This window comes from Meriones unguiculatus, chromosome 10 (genome assembly GCF_030254825.1).
Source record: "Meriones unguiculatus strain TT.TT164.6M chromosome 10, Bangor_MerUng_6.1, whole genome shotgun sequence".
NCBI classification, from domain to species: Eukaryota; Metazoa; Chordata; class Mammalia; order Rodentia; family Muridae; genus Meriones; species Meriones unguiculatus.
The window spans coordinates 21,247,403-21,264,923 of record NC_083358.1 but is presented as its reverse complement, the minus strand read 5'-3'; the positions used below and the strand labels follow the sequence as shown (position 1 = coordinate 21,264,923).

The following is a 17,521-nucleotide window of genomic DNA, read 5'->3' as shown; positions in this document are numbered from 1 at the left end:
ACCTCTCTGGCTGATTACTTGCTTTTGCGTTCCCAACAGCCTGGCATGAGCCATCTAGCTTCTCCATATCCTCCCTCTAGGAATGTGACTCCATACCAAAGCAATAGTGTAGCATTTACAAAGCCACGAGCTTGACCCCAGCGACACAGAGGAAAGGGGTTGGGCTATGCTGGTGACCTGTAGTCAGTAACTACAATGCTGGAGTGGGGAAGAGCACTGGCCGCTCTTCAGAGGACCCAGGTTCGATACCCAGCATCCCCATGGCACCTCACAAGTGCCTGCAATTTCAGTACCGGGGGAATCCAGTGCCCTCTCCTGGCCTTTTGGGCACTATGTGCATGTGGCGCACAGACATGCAAGCAAGCAAAGTGCCCATACATGTAAAATAAAAATAAAACAGTCGGGCTGGAGAGATAGCTCAGAGGTTAAGGGCACCTGACTGCTCTTCCAAAAAGTCCTGAGTTCAATTCCCAGCAACCACATGGTGGCTCACAACCATCTGTGGTGAGATCTGGTGCCCTCTTCTGGCATGAAGGTGTGCAGGCAGGCAGAACAGTGTATATATAATAAATTATTTTCTTTGAAAATAAACAAATAAATCAGTCTGGAGGGGGCAGTCACCTTGCAGGCATAATTTAGATGAACTGTGACAAACTTAAATTAGCAGAAGTTGCCGGTGTCTGTTACGCCCTTGGTGATAGGATGCCTACTGTGTGTAGGTAGCCGTCAGAAGTCATGTTCCTCTAGCTATAACTCGGCAAGGTTACCTACAACCAATGTCATGAATGCCCACAGCCTTGGTCCTCCAGCCTGGTGAACAGAGGAACTGGACATCCTAGCTGATGGCGAGATGGTTCAGTGGCTTAGAAGGTGTGCTGTTCTTGCAGGAGACCTGGGTTCAGTTCCCAACACTCTTTTTTGGATCAGGCAATTCACAACCACTACAGTTCCGGGGCATCCGACTCGCTCTTCTGGCCTTCACAGGCACCTGCATTCATGTGGCATACACCTACAAATGGAAAAAAAAGTCTTAAATAATGATAAGACTACAGGTAGAAGTGCTGTCTGAGACTTGTACTCGGTAGTCCTTAACCCTGTCAGGGGACCGCTCTCTAATTCCCTCTTTCTCTTTTCCTCACAGTAGCATTGGCTGAATACCCTGGACATGAGCTGCATGGCTCTGACAACGGAGAAATCACTATTCTGAATAGTGGGACGGTCCAGGTAAAACGCCATGTCTGTCTTCAGGACAAAGGGGAGGTACTGCGTTGAGGCTGCTGCTGCCCAGAGCCCTTCCTGGACTCCAGCCAATCAGCGCTGAGCACTGCTTCTCCGAGCAGAGAAATGACTGGAGCTGACCAGTAGGGGGCGCAAGGAGGCAGCCCGTGGGGCAGGGAAGAGGGGCGGGGCAGCCATCACCCAGCTCACTAGGCTCTAATTCCTCCAGCACCTCACTTCCAGTTTGATCCAGGTATAGACCATTTCACCACAGGATTGCTGATCTTATGGACCTCTAGGATTTTTTTTTTTCCTTCTCTATGAAGCTCTGGCTATCCTGGAACTCGCTGTACAGACCAGGCTGGCCTCAAACTCAAGAAGATGTGCCTGCTTCTGCCTCTGAGTACTGGGATTAAGGGCCCTCACACCCAGCTTCCTGGTGTCTTTTGATTTTTGTATAATCAAATGTTCAAAACTTTAAAATATTTGAACCCGTGTGTCAGGCAGTCTCTTGGTCTCCACCTGCTGGTAGCCCACTCACCCCTTTTGAGAAGGACAACCACTGTAGGCAGATTCTCTCCCTTCACAGCTTCCTTCTCTACGCCATACACGTTTAGATAAATTATTCTTTGTGTATATACAAACAACAACAAAGGCTTTTTTCCTCTTCTCTTTCTTTTTCCTTTATTGTTAGTATTATATTACAGTTGTTGCCAGGTATGGTGGATCTGTGGGTTCCAGACCAGCCTGGTCTACAAAGAGAGTTCCAGGACAGACAGGACTATCCCGCAGAGAAACCCTGTAAAAACATAACAACAAAATTAAATGAAAAATGTTCGTTATTAGAGCCCGATGTGGTGGCACATGTCTGTGATTCCCAGCACTCTGGGGAGGCAGAGGCAGGAGGATCTCTGTGAGTTCAAGGCCAGCGTGGTCTACAGAGCAAGTCCAGGACAGCCAACACTACACAGAGAAACCCTGTCTCTAAAAAGAAAAAAAAACAACGAACAAACAAAAAATATTATTATGTTCTTTTGAGACAGGGTCTCATGTGGTTTAGGCTGGCCTCAGATTGCTATGTAGTCAAGGCTGACTTGAATTCCTGATCCTCCTGTGTGCTGGGATTATGGATGTGTGTCTCCACACCTGACTCCTTCGACCTTCCATGCAAAAGCTAACAGCATATCACATCTTTCCTTGGCAGGGAGGGAAGGCTGCAATGAGATCCCCACCCAAACACATCTTACGGAGACGAAAGAGAGAGTGGGTGATGCCACCATTATCAGTCCCCGAGAATGGCAAGGGTCCTTTCCCTCAGAGGCTGAATCAGGTATGACAGTGCCTTCTGCCTGGGCAACCCTAGTGTGTTGTTGTCCAAAGGCCTAAGACTAAAGCTTCTTGCTGCTGGCGTGGGGTGGGGTCTAGGAGGCTGCTGCAGAAGGCTTCTTGCCACCAAGTGAGGCAGCTGTCATTTCATCTTGTTTCCAGCTCAAATCTAATAAGGACAGAGGCACCAAGCTCTTCTACAGCATCACTGGGCCTGGGGCAGACAGTCCCCCTGAGGGCGTCTTCACCATAGAGAAGGAGACAGGCTGGTTGCTGTTGACCATGCCGCTGGACAGGGAGAAGATTGTCAAGTACGAAGTGAGTAGCCTTTAGTACCCAATGTAGATGTTTTTTCCGAGGTAGGCCCAAGGCCTGGCGAGCAGGGGACACCAGCTGACCCCAGACCTCTATGCCCACAGCTTTTTGGTCATGCAGTATCCGAGAACGGTGCCTCTGTGGAGGAGCCCATGAACATCTCCATCATCGTGACAGACCAGAATGACAACAAGCCCAAGTTCACTCAAGATGTCTTCAGAGGGAGTGTTCTTGAGGGGGTGATGCCTGGTGAGAAGATTGGGAAGGGGCTATTCTGGATCAGCTGGGTCCAGACCTAGTCGGGGATTAACTCCTAGAGCTCATCCCATACACACACACACACACACACACACACACACTCACACTCATCCACCGCATGAGCCCTGAGCTAGCTTGACCTGTAGCAAAGCTCTGGCATTCCCATTTGAAACCTTCCCAAAAGCTCTGGGCTCGGCCAGACTTCAGAGCTGCAAAGCTCAGGCTTGCATCCAGACTTTGTCCATTTACTGGCCGTGACGTTAGGTGTGTTTCATGACCTCTGAGCCTCAAGCCAAATGGGCATATCAACCTTGAAATATTGTGAAGATTAGAAGTAACGCCCGCTGCTGAGGGAGGAGCTCGGGGGCGGAGCACACGCTAAGGGCACCAGCAGCACAGGAGGGAGGAAAAAAAAGCACACACATTGTGTGTAAGCTCCTGTCTCCCCTGGAGCACACGGCCCAAAGTTCTGCCACCACAGGGCAAGCAGCTGGAGCTGAGGGGTATGACTTACAGAAAGCAAAAGTAAGTTGCCATTTCTGGGGAAGAGAGGACTAGAGGATGAGGAGATAGATGTGTATTCGTAAGCTCACTGACAGGTGCTGGGAATGGGAAAGGGGTTCTCTTCTTCTTTGGGGTGGTCTGGACTACTCACCTCTTGGCCTTTCGGCAAAGAGTTTGAGAGGTGAGTTGACCAGAGATTGCCAATAACAGGAATTCCCACCGTTAAAATATTGGTTTTTATTTGTTTGTTTTCATTTTTTGAGACAAGCTAAGTCCATGTAGCCCCGGCTAGCCTCAAAGTTGTGCTCCTCCTGTTTTAGCCTCCTGAGTACAATCCTGCACCAACACTTTAAAAACGTTGGTGTCATTGTATAGCTCTGGCCAGCCTAGAACTCACCATGTAGATCAGGCTGTCCTTGAACTCAGAAAATCACCTACCTGTGCTTCCCAAGTGCTGGGATTAAAGGCAGATAATACCATGCCTAGCTTTTTATTTATTTTTTTATTAAATTTTTATTTTTTATGTTAATTACAGTTTGCTTACTTTGTATTCCAGCTGTAGCCCCCCTCCCTCAATCCCTCCCAATCCCACTCTCCCTCTCTCATCTCCTCCCTGCCCCTCTCTAAGTCCACTGATGGGGGGGTCCTCCTCCCCTTCCATCTGATCCTAATTTATCAGGTCTCTTTAGGACTGGCTGCAGTGTCCTCCTCTGTGGCCTAGCAAGGCTGCTCCTCCCCCAGGGGTGGGGAGGTCAAAAAGCCAGCCACTGAGTTCATGTCAGAGACAGTCCCTGCGTGACTAGCTTTTTTTTTTCTGTGTGGTGATTTGTTTGAAACATCTAACTGTGTGGCCTTAGTTGGCCTGGATTTGCTATGTAGACCAGGCTGGCCTGAACAGTTTTAACAAGATGGAAAAAAAAAAATTGTTTCCCCTTCCTTATTCTCTGAAAGCCCTAGGGGCAGTTGATCTGGGTGGCAGTGGGGCTTCAGCTAAAGGGCAGGATCCTGCCTTGTTCTACCGTTTTGGCCTCTGTTCCCATGGTTAGCTCTTGCTTGTGGCTGCTGGAGCCATTACATTACTGGGTAGCTGAAGAATAATACCTTTATTTATTGTTTGTTTTTGTTTGTTTGAGACAGAGTCTCCCTATTCCATAGGCAAGGCCAGACTTGAACTCATGGGCAGTCCTCCTGCCTCAGCCTCCCAAAATTCTGGGATTACAAGCTTGAGTCACCAGCTTCAAGTACATCCTTTAAAAAACAAACAAACAAGCAACAACAAAAACCCTTCCTCCAAGTGTGTACGTATTTGTTTGTCAGAAGTCACTGCCATGGTCAACTGAGGATCCAATTTCCTCAAAAAGAAGGGCATGACAGCAAGCGGGTTCTAGGAAGCTGGCTGCCACCGAGCAGGGGAGAGGTCCTTCTGGTGTGCAGGGCAGAACTTCATAGGAAGGTTCCAGAGTAGGCAAGGCTGACACTGGGCAGAGAGGGAAAGGGGCTCAGTGGTCCCCTCTCCCCTGCAGGCACTCCTGTGATGCAGGTGACAGCGACAGATGAGGACGATGCCATCAACACTTACAACGGCGTGGTGGCTTACTCCATCCATAGCCAAGAACCGAAGGAGCCACATGACCTCATGTTCACCATCCACAAGAGCACGGGGACCATCAGCGTTATCTCCAGCGGCCTGGACCGGGAGGTGAGTACCTGCCAAGGCCCTGCCCAGAGTGGAAGCTCCTGTGGCTGCCTCAGGGTCTAGGCAGGACAGTGGAGACCCAGTCAGGATTGCCTTGGCTGCTGCTGCATTTACTGCTGCGGCCCACGGCTCCCTTGGGCTAGTGTCCTGCTGCCCAGCCTGCCGGCTGGATCCCCTGAGCATGAGGAGGCGGCTATAAAATGCAGGCTTTTGAGCTTTTCTCATTTCCTGTCCGAACGGCTCATTTAGTTTGCATGTTGCCCGGATTTGTCCCCTGTGAGCCACAAAGCAGAACCGACTCCGTGGATATTGGAATTACCTTCTGTTTCCTAATGAATATCTTCGCCTAGATCGTTTCTCCAAGTTCCTGTGTGGGGCAGCTGAGGGTTGGACAGTGCCTGGGCTTCCCTAAGATAGCCCAGGAGAGCTGTTGAGAGATGAGACCCCCCCCAACCCTGCTGCTCCCCACCCCCACCCTTACCCCCACATACACACACAGTCATGCAAAACTTGTCTGCTCACTGGAAGTGGCTGAGGGGGTGGGCCAAGGAACGGGGAAACAGTGAAAGGGGGGACTGCCTCTTTTGCCTCCATACCCCAAGGCAGTTTGCTGTTACCCAGGTAAGTGTCCTCTCACACTGGGCTCACGGTGGGCTTCTTTGCTCCTTCCTCCCTAGAAAGTCCCTGAGTACACACTGACCATCCAGGCCACAGACATGGATGGAGAGGGCTCTACCACCACGGCAAAGGCCATAGTGGAAATCCTGGACGCCAATGATAATGCTCCCGAGTTTGAACCACAGAAGGTAACTCCCGTCCTTCCTGCACTCCTCATCCGGTAAAGGACTGAGGCCGGCTACTTCTCCCAGACCAACCCACACTACTACAGCCAAGTCCCAGTCCTGTCGCTTACTGGCCGTGTAACCTTAGGCAAACTGCCTAGCCTCTCTGTGCCCAGTTTCTTAAGCTGTGAAGTGGAGATAATGATAGATACCTGAGTTTTTGATGAAATGGTCTGTGTGCAGTTCTTTCCAGTCTGCAGGGTTTAAACTTCTCTACCTCATATATGTAACCTGCTCAGGAACCCAAATGACCTGAGTGTGGTTCCCTACATGGTGGAAGGAGAGAGCTGACCTGTCCTTTGACTCCCACAGGCTCACCACAGCACATGCACCCCCCATACTCCCTCATGTGCTTACAAATCTAGTTTTGGGATGGCTTAGGCCTCACTAAAAATTTGCCCTGGAGAGATGGCTCAGTTTATAAAAAGTTTGCTGTGCAGGGATGGAGACCTGAGTCAAAGGCCAGTTAGGCTCGTAACTCCATTGTTGGGGAGGTGGAAGTCAGAATTCCTGGGGCTGCCTGGCTTGTCTCAGGAATCACTGTTGTCAGCTCCTGAGGAACGGTACCTGATGTTGACCTCTCACCCCTGCGAACATAGTAGTATGCACATACACAAACACACAAAAAAAGTTGTCTTGAACGCTTACTGGGGTATCCCGTACCCGTACTTAACAGTGTTTGGGAGGTAAAGGCAAGAGGATGAAGGGCCATCTTCTACTCCACATCAGATTCAAGTCTAGTCTGGGCTACAAGACTGGTCTAAAAAACTAAAAACTTTAAAAAAAAAACAAAAAAAAAAACGGCCGACTGCCCAGGCTTTGTTACCTGCCCCCAAACTTCCTGGCCAGTCCCCAGCCCAGTGAGGCACCTGTCCTTGTTGCCATCTTTCCTGGAGCCTCTGCTCTCTGCCAGGTGGGTGGCTATGCACACAGTAGGAGCTTGGGTAGTACCCAAGCTGTGGAAAGCCCTGAGCGCCCCATGGAGAAGGAAAGTGGGTCCGGAATGTATGGCCTTGTCCCCAGAGCTGTGCTGAGGCTTCCCAGCCGCTGGTGACCGTCAGGACAGCTCTTCTCTCGGCTCTGAGTACAGTGTGTCCCCTCCCTCTCCCCCACAGTATGAGGCCTGGGTGCCTGAGAACGCAGTGGGCCAGGAGGTGCAGAGACTGACAGTGACTGATCTGGATGCCCCCAACTCGTCGGCATGGCGTGCCACCTACCACATCGTGGGAGGTGACGATGGGGGTCATTTTACTATCACCACTCACCCGGAGACCAACCAAGGCATCCTGACAACCAAGAAGGTAGGTCTGTTGGGCCTCTAGGACAAAGGGACCCCTCCTGCCTCAGACCACTTCCCTTGGGCCATTCACTGGGGACTGCACTAAGACAGTGGTTCTGGGTACTGTCTCTCTGCTCCTGAGCTGAGGATCCATTCTTTGAGCTATTGAAACAGGGTCTTATTGTGGGTTTTGTTTTGAGGGGTCCTACGGGTTGGGAGAGTATGGTGGTATAGGGGATCAAGCTCAGGGCCTTTTTCTTTAATGGTCTTGTGTTCATCGGGATAAAGGGCAAGACTGGGTCCAAAAGTCTTCAGGAGCAGGGCATGGTGGTTCACACCTATATCTCACACTTGGGAGATGGAAGCAGGAAGGTCAGGAGTTCAAGTTCATTCCCAGCTCTGTAGCCAGAGACCAGTCTGAGCTTTAAAAAGAAAACTAAATAAGTAAACACTTGAACAAAATAGATTCTTTAAGAGGCTAGTTCAACAAGAAAAAAAAAATAACAATAATTGAAGGTTCAAGAATATGGCTCTGTTTAAAAGGTCTCTGGTTTGATCCCAGGTTAGCACCAAAAAGAATGTGGGCCTAATTTGGGCATGGTGACACCCATTTACCAGCACTCAGAAGGCAGAGGCAGGAAGATTTAATGAGTTTGAGGCCAGCTTGGGTACACAGCAAGACCTTCTCCCTAAGGAAACAGGAAAAGGGGGCTGTCCTGCCTTTTTTTTTTTGTTTGTTTTTCTAAGATCACAGCAGAGAAGGACTTAGTGTAAGAAGTAGTTCTTAAAACTGTCTCAGCCAGGTGTTAGCGCTTGCCTCTAATCCCATAACCCCAGCTCCGGGAAGGCAGAGGCAGGAGCATTACTGCAGGTTTATGGCCAACCTGATCTATAGACCATTCCAGCCTTGCCATAAAACAAACAAAATAGATAAATAGAGGAATAAAGACTTTGAGATGTGCTCTTTTGAGACAAATTCATTGTAATGTGTCTTATGTTGTGCAATAAAGTTCATATATAACACAATTTAGCTAACTCATACCTTCTAGAAAAATAGGCCGGGATTGTGGCTCAGTGGTAGGTGACTTGCCTCGTCTCTGCGGAGCCCTCCGTTTAATCCCTAGCAGGACCACAAAAAGCTGAAAACTTAAAGCTAGGTGGTCCGTGCCTTTAACCGCAGACAGAGGTAGGTGGATCTCTGAATTCAAAGGCAGCCTGGTCTACATATTGAGTTCCAAGCCAAGCCTTTAATCTCCGCACTTGTGAGGCAGAGGCTCTGAGTTCAAGACCAGACCTGTCTACAAAGAGGATAGTTCTAGGATAGCCATGGCTACACACAGAAACCCTGTCTCAAAAAAACAAAACAACACAACAGCAAAAACCCCAAGAACCAAACAAAAAGAGAATTCCAGGCCAGCCAGGACTATATAGTAAGACCCTGTCTAAATAAGTAGAGCCACGCGTGGTGGTGCAGAGACCAGAGGATCTCTGTAGTTCAAGGCCAGCCTGGTCTGCAAAGGGAGTTCCAGGATAGCCAGGGCTATTATACAGAGAAATCCTGTCTCAAAAAACCAAAAAAGAAAAAAAATAGATATGTAGGTGGGTGAGTGAGTGGGTGGATGTATACATTATAAACATTTTTAAAATGTAATTTTAAAATATAATTGAATAGAGAGAGAGAGTTATAAAATAGAAGGAAAGGCGTCTAAATGTTTTGGTAGATGAACTATGTTTGAGAACAGCTACACTGGAAATCACAATGCAGTGGTCAGATACTTGCATTTATTTGTAGAACATTCCAAGTGCAGTGGATCCCGTGGGCCAGCCTGGTGATGCGTTACCGCCACTGCTACTCAGAACAATAAAGAAACAACTGAAAACATCCTGAACAAATTAAATTACAAGGCGCTTTCAGAAGTTGCATTCCTCGGGAACTCAGTCTATATTAAAACCACACCAATGCTTGTTTTATGTATTAAGCATGTTCTTGGCTCTAATTAGGAACAGGTTCTCACTCCAGTGAGTGTCTGCGTGGCCCTGGGGACATTGGAGAGCCACAAGAGATAGAGGTGGTTCTTTGTCCATAGCATTGATGCAGCATCCTACCCAGAGGCACCCTAGTCACACTAACCTGCCTCACAGGCGCTCAGGCCCCTCCTGGGACATCACTACCCCATTGGAAACTAATCTTGTTTGGCCTCACGAAGGCTTTGGGCTGGTCTGAGAGACCCCAGTACATGTCCTCTTAGGAAGCACGGAGTTTGGAGGGATAGGGATGGGACAGGGCAGCTGCCAGAGCCTTGGTCCCTTCACCTTGACCCTCCTGGTGCCCACGGGCCACCTCACAAAATGCTGCCTCAGGTTCCTCTTCTCTCCTAGGGTTTGGATTTTGAGGCTCAGAACCAGCACACTCTGTATGTAGACGTAACCAACGAGGATCCCTTTGCCGTGAAGCTCCCAACCGCCACGGCTACCATCGTGATCCATGTGGAAGACGTCAACGAGGCCCCTGTGTTCGTCCCACCTTTCAACATCATCGAGGCCCAGGAGGGTGTCTCCGTTGGGGAGCTGGTCTGCCTCTATACCGCACAGGACCCAGACAAGGAGGAACAGAAGATCAGGTACCTGGGGACTGGGCACCAGGTCAGCCAGACACATAGGTACACTTGGGTAGCTTGTTCCATTCACCATGAAAGTCCGTACGGTGCTCTTACCACCACACTTGGCACCACACCCCACCAAACCCCTCTATCCTGCCCTGCTCAAGGCTGAAGGCCCTGTGTTTGGCCTGAGGCGGCTCCAGGTGATGACAGAATTCAATGCCAGCTGTGACCCTTCTCAATCTCTCTGCAGCTATGAAATCCTGAAAGACCCAGCCAGCTGGCTAGCCATGGACCCGGACAGCGGTCACATCACGGCTGCGGGCATCCTAGATCGTGAGGATGAGCGGTTCGTGAAGAACAACACGTATGAAGTCGTGGTCTGGGCCACAGACAATGGTGAGAGCTTTCACCCGGCCCTTGCATGGCATGCTTGTGGTGGTGCCTAGGGCAAGTGTATTCCCTCCTTAGCAGGGAATGGTGGTAGAGATCAGACTGACACACCAGTCTGAATTTTAAGGCCTGGCAGCTAGGATGCTAATTTTTCTAAATCCCAAGAGCTAGGGAAGGTAGCACCGAGGACTCCCTTTTCAATTTGTTTTTAGTTCTCGGAACTCCAAACTGCCCTGTCTGTCTACTGATGATTGACTGACAAGGACTGCTGGGAATACCACACGTGATTCGGGTGTTATGCCGACATTGGAGGGATTACAAGGTTATACCATCTGCTTGGTATTTAGTGGACTGGTGCCTTGAGGCAGGTTTGTCTGAAGCTTTGCACTCCCGGAAGCTGATCAGTAGACAACTATGCCAGCTTGAGCTAGCCAGTAGGTTTTACCCTGTGATTGATTATAACGGCTGAGGGTAGTAGCTGCAGCTGCCCTGATTTGTTAGTCATGTCTGCTGTGGTCACAGATTAGAACAAGGGTGTGATTGGCCATCTATTTGCCGTTGCCAGTTTGACCTACAATGAAACTGGTGCGTGAAGGGACTTAAGAGAGGTTGGCTGGGTGGTAGCCAGGAGCCATGTGGAGGCTGGTTGGGTAGCCTTGACTTGATCCCTTCACCAGCCATGAGCAAAAGCTGAAAAGAGACCATTTGTGTCATTGTGAACAGGAAACCCTCCTGCCACCGGCACTGGGACCCTCCTGCTAACACTCACCGACATCAATGACCACGGCCCAGTCCCGGAACCCCGTCACATCACCATCTGTAACCAAAGCCCGGTGCCTCAAGTGCTGAACATCACGGACAAGGACCTGTCCCCCAACTCCTTCCCTTTCCAGGCCCAGCTGACACACGATTCAGACATCTACTGGGTGGCAGAAGTTGGCGAGAAAGGTAACCCTGGCGGTGGCGAGAGGCTGCCAGTTCAGCTGGGCAGGTGTTAACCCCAGAGTAGGGCCCACCCACGTTCCCGTTCCAGCATTTGTGGGTCCTCCTAAAAAATGTCTTCAATAACAAAACAAACAGGGCGAGGCATGATTGCACTTGATCCCAGCACTCAGGAAAACACACCACACACACACACATACACACAGATTTCTGTGGGTTCAGGGCCAACCTGATCTACTCAGTGAGTTCTAGGGCTATGTCATGAGACCCTGTCTCCAGAGAACAAGCAAACAGCATCATCCACAATAAAAACATAAAATATAGGTAACCGGGGCTAGAGAGATCTCTCAGTGGTTAAAAGCATCTGGTTCAAGGCTGGAGAGATGGCTCAGTGCTGAAGAGTGCTGGCTGTCCTTCCAGAGGACCCTGGTTCAATTCTAGCACTCCCCTGGCAATCACAACCACCTGCAATTCCAGTTCCAGGGGATCAGGTATTCATTCTCTTCTGCAATCCTCAGTACTAGGTAAACAGGTGATGCACAGACATACATGCAGGCAAAACCCCTGTACACATTAAATAAAATTTTAAAATTAGAAAAAACAAAACAAAACAAAAAACCCACGTGTTGCTCCTGTAGACGACGCAGGTTCAATTCTCAGCACCCATATGGTAGCTCACAACCATTTGTAACTCTAGTGTTGAGGGATCCAACATCCTTTTCTGAACTCTGGGGGCACCAGACAAACACACTGTGCACATACATGTATGCAGAAGAAAAACACTCACACACATACAATAAAATAAATATTTGTTTAAAGCTACTTCTTAGAATAATGTCCCTTTTTTGTTGTTGTTTTTTGAAACAAGGTTTCTCTGTGTAGGAATTGTCCTGGTTACTTGCTTCGTAGACCAGGCTGACTTCAAACTCTCAGAGATCTACCTGCCTCTGCCTTACAAGTGCTGGGATCATAGGCATGTGCCCCCATGCCTGGCATTATAATGTGTTTTCTTTGTTTTTCTTCTTTTTTTGTGGGGGAGGGTGATGATGTTTGTTTTGAGACAGGGTTTCTCTGTTTTAGCCCAGGCTGTCCTGGAATTCACTATGTAGACCAGGCTGGCCTTGAATTTACAGAGATCCGCCTGCCTCTGCCTCCTGAGTGCTGGGGTTAAAGGTATATGCCATCACTGCCTGGTTTATAGTATATTCTTTTGAGGCAAAAAATAGTCTAGCAGCTGATGACCCAAGAATATTGGTCCAATATCGCTTGGCTTATAGAACGTCACATTTAACTCTCATCGCTCTCTTGTTTGTTTTGTTTTTTAATTTTTTATTACTTTTATTTATTTTTTAATTTATTTATGTTTTCCTGAATGTCTATCTGTGTGAGGGTGTTAGATCCCATGGAACTGGAGTTACAGACAGTTCTAAGCTGCCATGTGGGTGCTGGGATTTGAACCCAGGATGTCTGGAAGAGCAGACAGTGCTCTTACCGCTGAGCCATCTCTCCAGCCCCTGTTTGTTTCTTTTTAATAAGATGACAGCCAAGGGTGGTGGCTCACACCCATAATTCGAGCACTCAGAAGACTGAGGCAAGTGAATTGCCATGAGTTTAACACCAACCCAGACTACAGAGTAAAACTCTCCTTAAAAAAAAAAAAATTGACTAATTAACCTAAAAATGAGCCCTTGCTGCTCTTCCAATGGACCAGGTTCAGTCCCCAGCATCCACTCATTGGGTGAAAGTGCAGCACAGCTTGATGGATGCAAGTTTGGCTCCCAGAACCCAGAGGTGGAAGGAGGAAACTGACTCCCAAAAGACTGGTCTTCTGATCTTCACACATGCATCGTAGCACACACATGCCCACGTTCATGCATGTAGGCTCACACACACAGAGACAGAGGCAGCAACAAAACAACAATAATAAGATGGTACCTTTGGAAAAGATATTAGGGTTTGGAGAGATGGCTCAGAGGTTAAGAGTGCTGGCTGGGGCTGGAGAGATGGCTCAGTGGTTAAGAGCACTGTCTGCTCTTCCAGAGGTCCTGAGTTCAATTCCCAGCAACCATATGGTGGCTCACAGTCATCTGTGATGAGAGCTGGTTCTTTCTACTGGTGTGTATGTATACATGCAGTACAGAGTACTGTATAACTAATAAATAAATAAATCCTTAAAACGAAGGGAAAAAGCACTGGCTGTTTCTTCCAGAGGTCCTGAGTTCAATTCCCATCAACCACATGGTGGTTAATAACTAATTATAATGAGATCTGGTGCCCTCTTCTGGCCTGCAGGTGTACATGCATACAGAACATTGTATACATAATTAATAAATCTTTTTTTTTTTTTAAGGGTAGAGGGAGATTCTAAAGAATGAATTAATTTTTGCAACCCAGGAATCCTTATCACAGTGGTAAAATTTGGCTTTAGCAAGGGTTTTAGAGACTTTTGTTCGGTTTGCTTTGCTTCCTGTTCTGGGGATTGAACCCAGAGCTTCATGGATGCTAGGCAGGTTCCTTCCTTACAGTGTTACACTTCAACAAAAGCTGCCTTTTGTTCTTAGGGTGCTAAGGCTGTTCTCAAACTTCGATCATCTTGTATTCAGTGCCCAACACAGAGGAGATCCCTAAGCTCATAAACTGTCTCTCTCTCCAGGAGACACCGTGGCCTTGTCCCTGAAGAAGTTCCTGAAGCAGGACATATATGACTTGCACCTCTCTCTCTCCGACCATGGCAACAGGGAGCAGCTCACCATGATTAGGGCCACTGTGTGTGACTGCCGTGGCCACGTGGAGTTCTGCCCCAAGCCCTGGAAGGGCGGTTTCATCCTCCCCATCCTGGGTGCCGTCCTGGCTCTGCTGAGTGAGTACCACGTGCTTCCTTCCGTGCTGAGTCTTATAGTCAAGAGACCTGCCTTTTCTCAGCTCCTGAAACTAAGCCAATATTGTTCACCCATTTCTCTTCTCTCCTTTAGCTTTATATGTATGGGTGTCTTGTCTGCATGTACATGTGTGCACTGGTTGTGTGCCTGTGCCTGTGCAAACCATCACAGGGGGTCAGATGGCCTGGAACTGGAGTCACAGACAGCTCTAGCTTTCATGCGGATGCTGGGAATCAAACCCGGTCCTCTGCAAGAGCAGCCAGTGCTCCTAACTGCTGCACTGTCCCCCTCACCCACTTCTTACACTCTGAATTCTAGGAGCATCATTTAGATGTTTCTAGAACTACCAGAATATTGCCAGCCTAATGTCTTCCAGTCATGTCATTGTGTGGTTCTGGGTAGTACGGGAATTTGTTGGGAAGGCAGACTCCAGGTTTAGGCAGTCCCTTGCAGTGTGCTGAGGAAGCCTGCTTTTTAAAGAACAGGCAGTTTCTCAGCTATGCCATCCTGCAGACCTGCTGATCCAGAGACCTAGTGACCTGTGTTTTAACAAACCCTCAAGGGCTTTTAAAACACGCCACAGTGTAAGAATCACTGGAGCACTGGGCAGAAGTAGTTAGTTCAAAACAAATTTCTTTCATGGCATTTTGAGGAAAATGGTGAGCGCTGGAAGTCATTGCACTGAGTGAAGTAAGCCAGGAAGACACTACCACGTGTTTCCTCTCGCATGTGGTGCCCAGATTTAGAACTGTATGTGTAAATACATTCACTTATGTGTGTGTGTTTGTGTGTGTGTGTGTGTGTGTGTGTGTGTGTGTGTGTGTGTGAGTGTTGCAGGCCATGAGACTAGAGCGGAATTACAAGGGGAGAAGGTAGAAAAGAGGTAATGGATTGCTTGTAGTAGGAGAGCAGGGAGGCCGCCTGTGTGGGGAACAAAAGGAGACAGGCACAGACAGGCAGTGGGCACAGGGAAAAATGAGACCAGAGTACAGTAACATATGTACGAAGATCACATGATAAACCCCTTACTCTGTGTGCTGATTAGTAATAAAAATAAGTAAGACAGCTGGGCACAGTGGCGCACGCCTGCAATCCCAGCACTTAGGGAGGCAGAGGCAGACAGATCTCTAGGAATTCAAGGCTAGCCTGGTCTACAAAGTGAGTCCAAGACAGCCAGGGCTCTTACACAGAGAAACTCTGACTCAAAAAGTAAAATAATAATAATAACCACCATAAATAAACATTTCTTAGAGCTGAACGTAGCAGTATGTATGTGTAAGCCCAGCACTCAGGGAGCAGAAACAGGAGTTTTGCCACAAGTTCAGGGCCAGCCTGGGCTACATAGTGAGACCCTGTCTCCAAAACAGTAATAATGCAAATCTGAGCTGGGTATGGTCTCATATACCTAGAATCCCACCACTAGGGGGACCAAGGCAGGAGGATTACAGATTTCAGCCAGGACGCACAACAAAGTGTAAAAGTCTCAGAAAAAACACGCACACACATCCAAGCCCCGTGTTTCTCTGCTGTAAAGATAGACGTATCACACAGGCACTTTGTCTGGCTTCTTGACTTGGTCTTCACACAGTGCTCATAGCAGCCAGGAAGGTGTGGGACAAGGATGAGCCTTCCCTACTCAGCACAATCTTCCCCAACCAGTGCTCAGGCACCAAGAGGTAGGAGTAAGAGTCTGGGGGTTCAACACAGAACATGGCTGGCAGGGGCTGCCTTGGCAGAATGGCCGCTGCAGCATAGAAATAAAGACCTGAAAAAGGAAAGAAAAGCAGCCATGCTTGTGTCCAGAACAGCAAATGCCCTGGGGTTGGACTGTGCTCAGAGTCTGGAAAATGCAATGGCTGTGTTGGGGGAAAGTGGGGAGTGAAGTCAGAGGACGATTGAGAGGTGCATGGTCCTTGCGGTGGATCTTGGAGACCGCTCAAAAGACCCTGGGTAACTGGGACGTCACTCGGAAATGGGGAGCATTAGCGTGCTGTGAGATGACATAAATCCTAAATGACATGCCTGCCGAAAAGCCTATGCAGGGCCGTGTTGGAGGCAGGGCACTGGGAGGAAACTCCATCAAAGTCCTTGGTGCTGCTTTTTGGTCTGTAGACTGTTGGATGTTTTTTGATAGTTTTTAGTTTTATTTTCTGTTGCTGTGATAAAGTATCCTGTCAGACTGGGAAGTGGTGGTGCACACCTTCAATCACAGCTCTCCGGCAGCAGGGACAGGTAGATCCCTGAGTTCAAGACCATCCTGAAGTAAGTTCCAGGACAGCCAGGGCTATGTAGAAAAACCCTGTCTTAAAAAAAAACTGACAGCTGGGTGAGGTGGTGCACACCCATAATGAGTTTGAGGCCAGCCTGGTCTACAGAGCTAGTTCCAGGACAGGACAGTCAAGGCTACACAGAGAAACTGTGTTTGGGGGGAAGAAAAGAAGGGAGAAGAGGAGAAGGAGAGCGGAAGGGAGGGAGGGAGAGGGGAAATAAATTTGAACTGTGGTAGAGAGTTGGGGGAAGAAGATAAGGAAATACAGTTTCCTTTTGCCAGTTTGTGTGGGGAGAGAGATGCCCAGCCAGGCCAAATGGAGAAGTGAGTAGGCATATAATAAGCCTTGGGCACAGGTGAGAAATCCAGCTTGCTTTTAGTCTTCCCCCAGACCCATTGGGAAAGAAAGGAGAAAAGTCACATCTGCTCCATACCTACGTTTGCATCCATAGAAACCATGACCTCCCAAAGAGAGTCAGGTCTGTCATGCCTAGCCACAGAGACTGTGGTCCTGTCAATTGCCAATAATAATAACAACCCCAAATAGTGGCCATGGTCTCGTAACTGCCACAGCAGAGAAGGTGAGAGGTATCCCATGACAGTTGGGGAAAACAACCTGGCCTTAGCTGGCCAGTTCTTCCCAGGCACATGCTTTGCCAGTCTTCCTAGCTGTCACTGGAAGCCAGTCCTTCCCTTAAAATTCCAGTTTAGCATAAGACTGGCTAACTTAGAGGACATCAAATGACCAAGAGTCTCGTGGAAGGTAACAGCAACTGGGGGGAGAGGGTTCCCTCCTCTCCCCTCAATGCTGTCAGCATGGAAAGTCTGATGTAGGAAATGCTATAGGGTTGGAGGTGGGAATGGAGTCATCCTGTTTCCAGGAAGAGGTGACGTTAAGTGGCGACATAAAGGTAAAGCTGTGAATGTACATAAAAGGCAGAGACTGCAGGTCTCAAAATCTAAATGCAGCTGGATATGATAGTGTATTTTTGTGATGCCA

General features: G+C 48.6%; 1 protein-coding gene across 3 annotated transcripts in view; it reads left to right on the top strand.

Moving 5' to 3' along the window:
- Positions 1–17,521, top strand: part of Cdh3 (cadherin 3) — a 45,727-nt gene that overhangs the window by 22,805 nt on the left and 5,401 nt on the right. The window contains exons 3-13 of one of the 3 annotated variants that reach the window (XM_021632471.2): positions 1,145–1,224; positions 2,423–2,548; positions 2,707–2,862; positions 2,964–3,108; positions 5,145–5,320; positions 5,995–6,123; positions 7,275–7,460; positions 9,818–10,059; positions 10,292–10,437; positions 11,155–11,379; positions 14,027–14,233. In XM_021632471.2, the coding sequence (XP_021488146.1) occupies positions 1,145–1,224; positions 2,423–2,548; positions 2,707–2,862; positions 2,964–3,108; positions 5,145–5,320; positions 5,995–6,123; positions 7,275–7,460; positions 9,818–10,059; positions 10,292–10,437; positions 11,155–11,379; positions 14,027–14,233 (1,818 nt within the window). Of the gene's footprint in view, positions 1–1,141; positions 1,225–2,422; positions 2,549–2,706; positions 2,863–2,963; positions 3,109–3,486; positions 3,643–5,144; positions 5,321–5,994; positions 6,124–7,274; positions 7,461–9,817; positions 10,060–10,291; positions 10,438–11,154; positions 11,380–14,026; positions 14,234–17,521 lie in introns of those variants that run through there. The other 2 variants (XM_021632462.2, XM_060392027.1) reach the window with 2 other exon arrangements.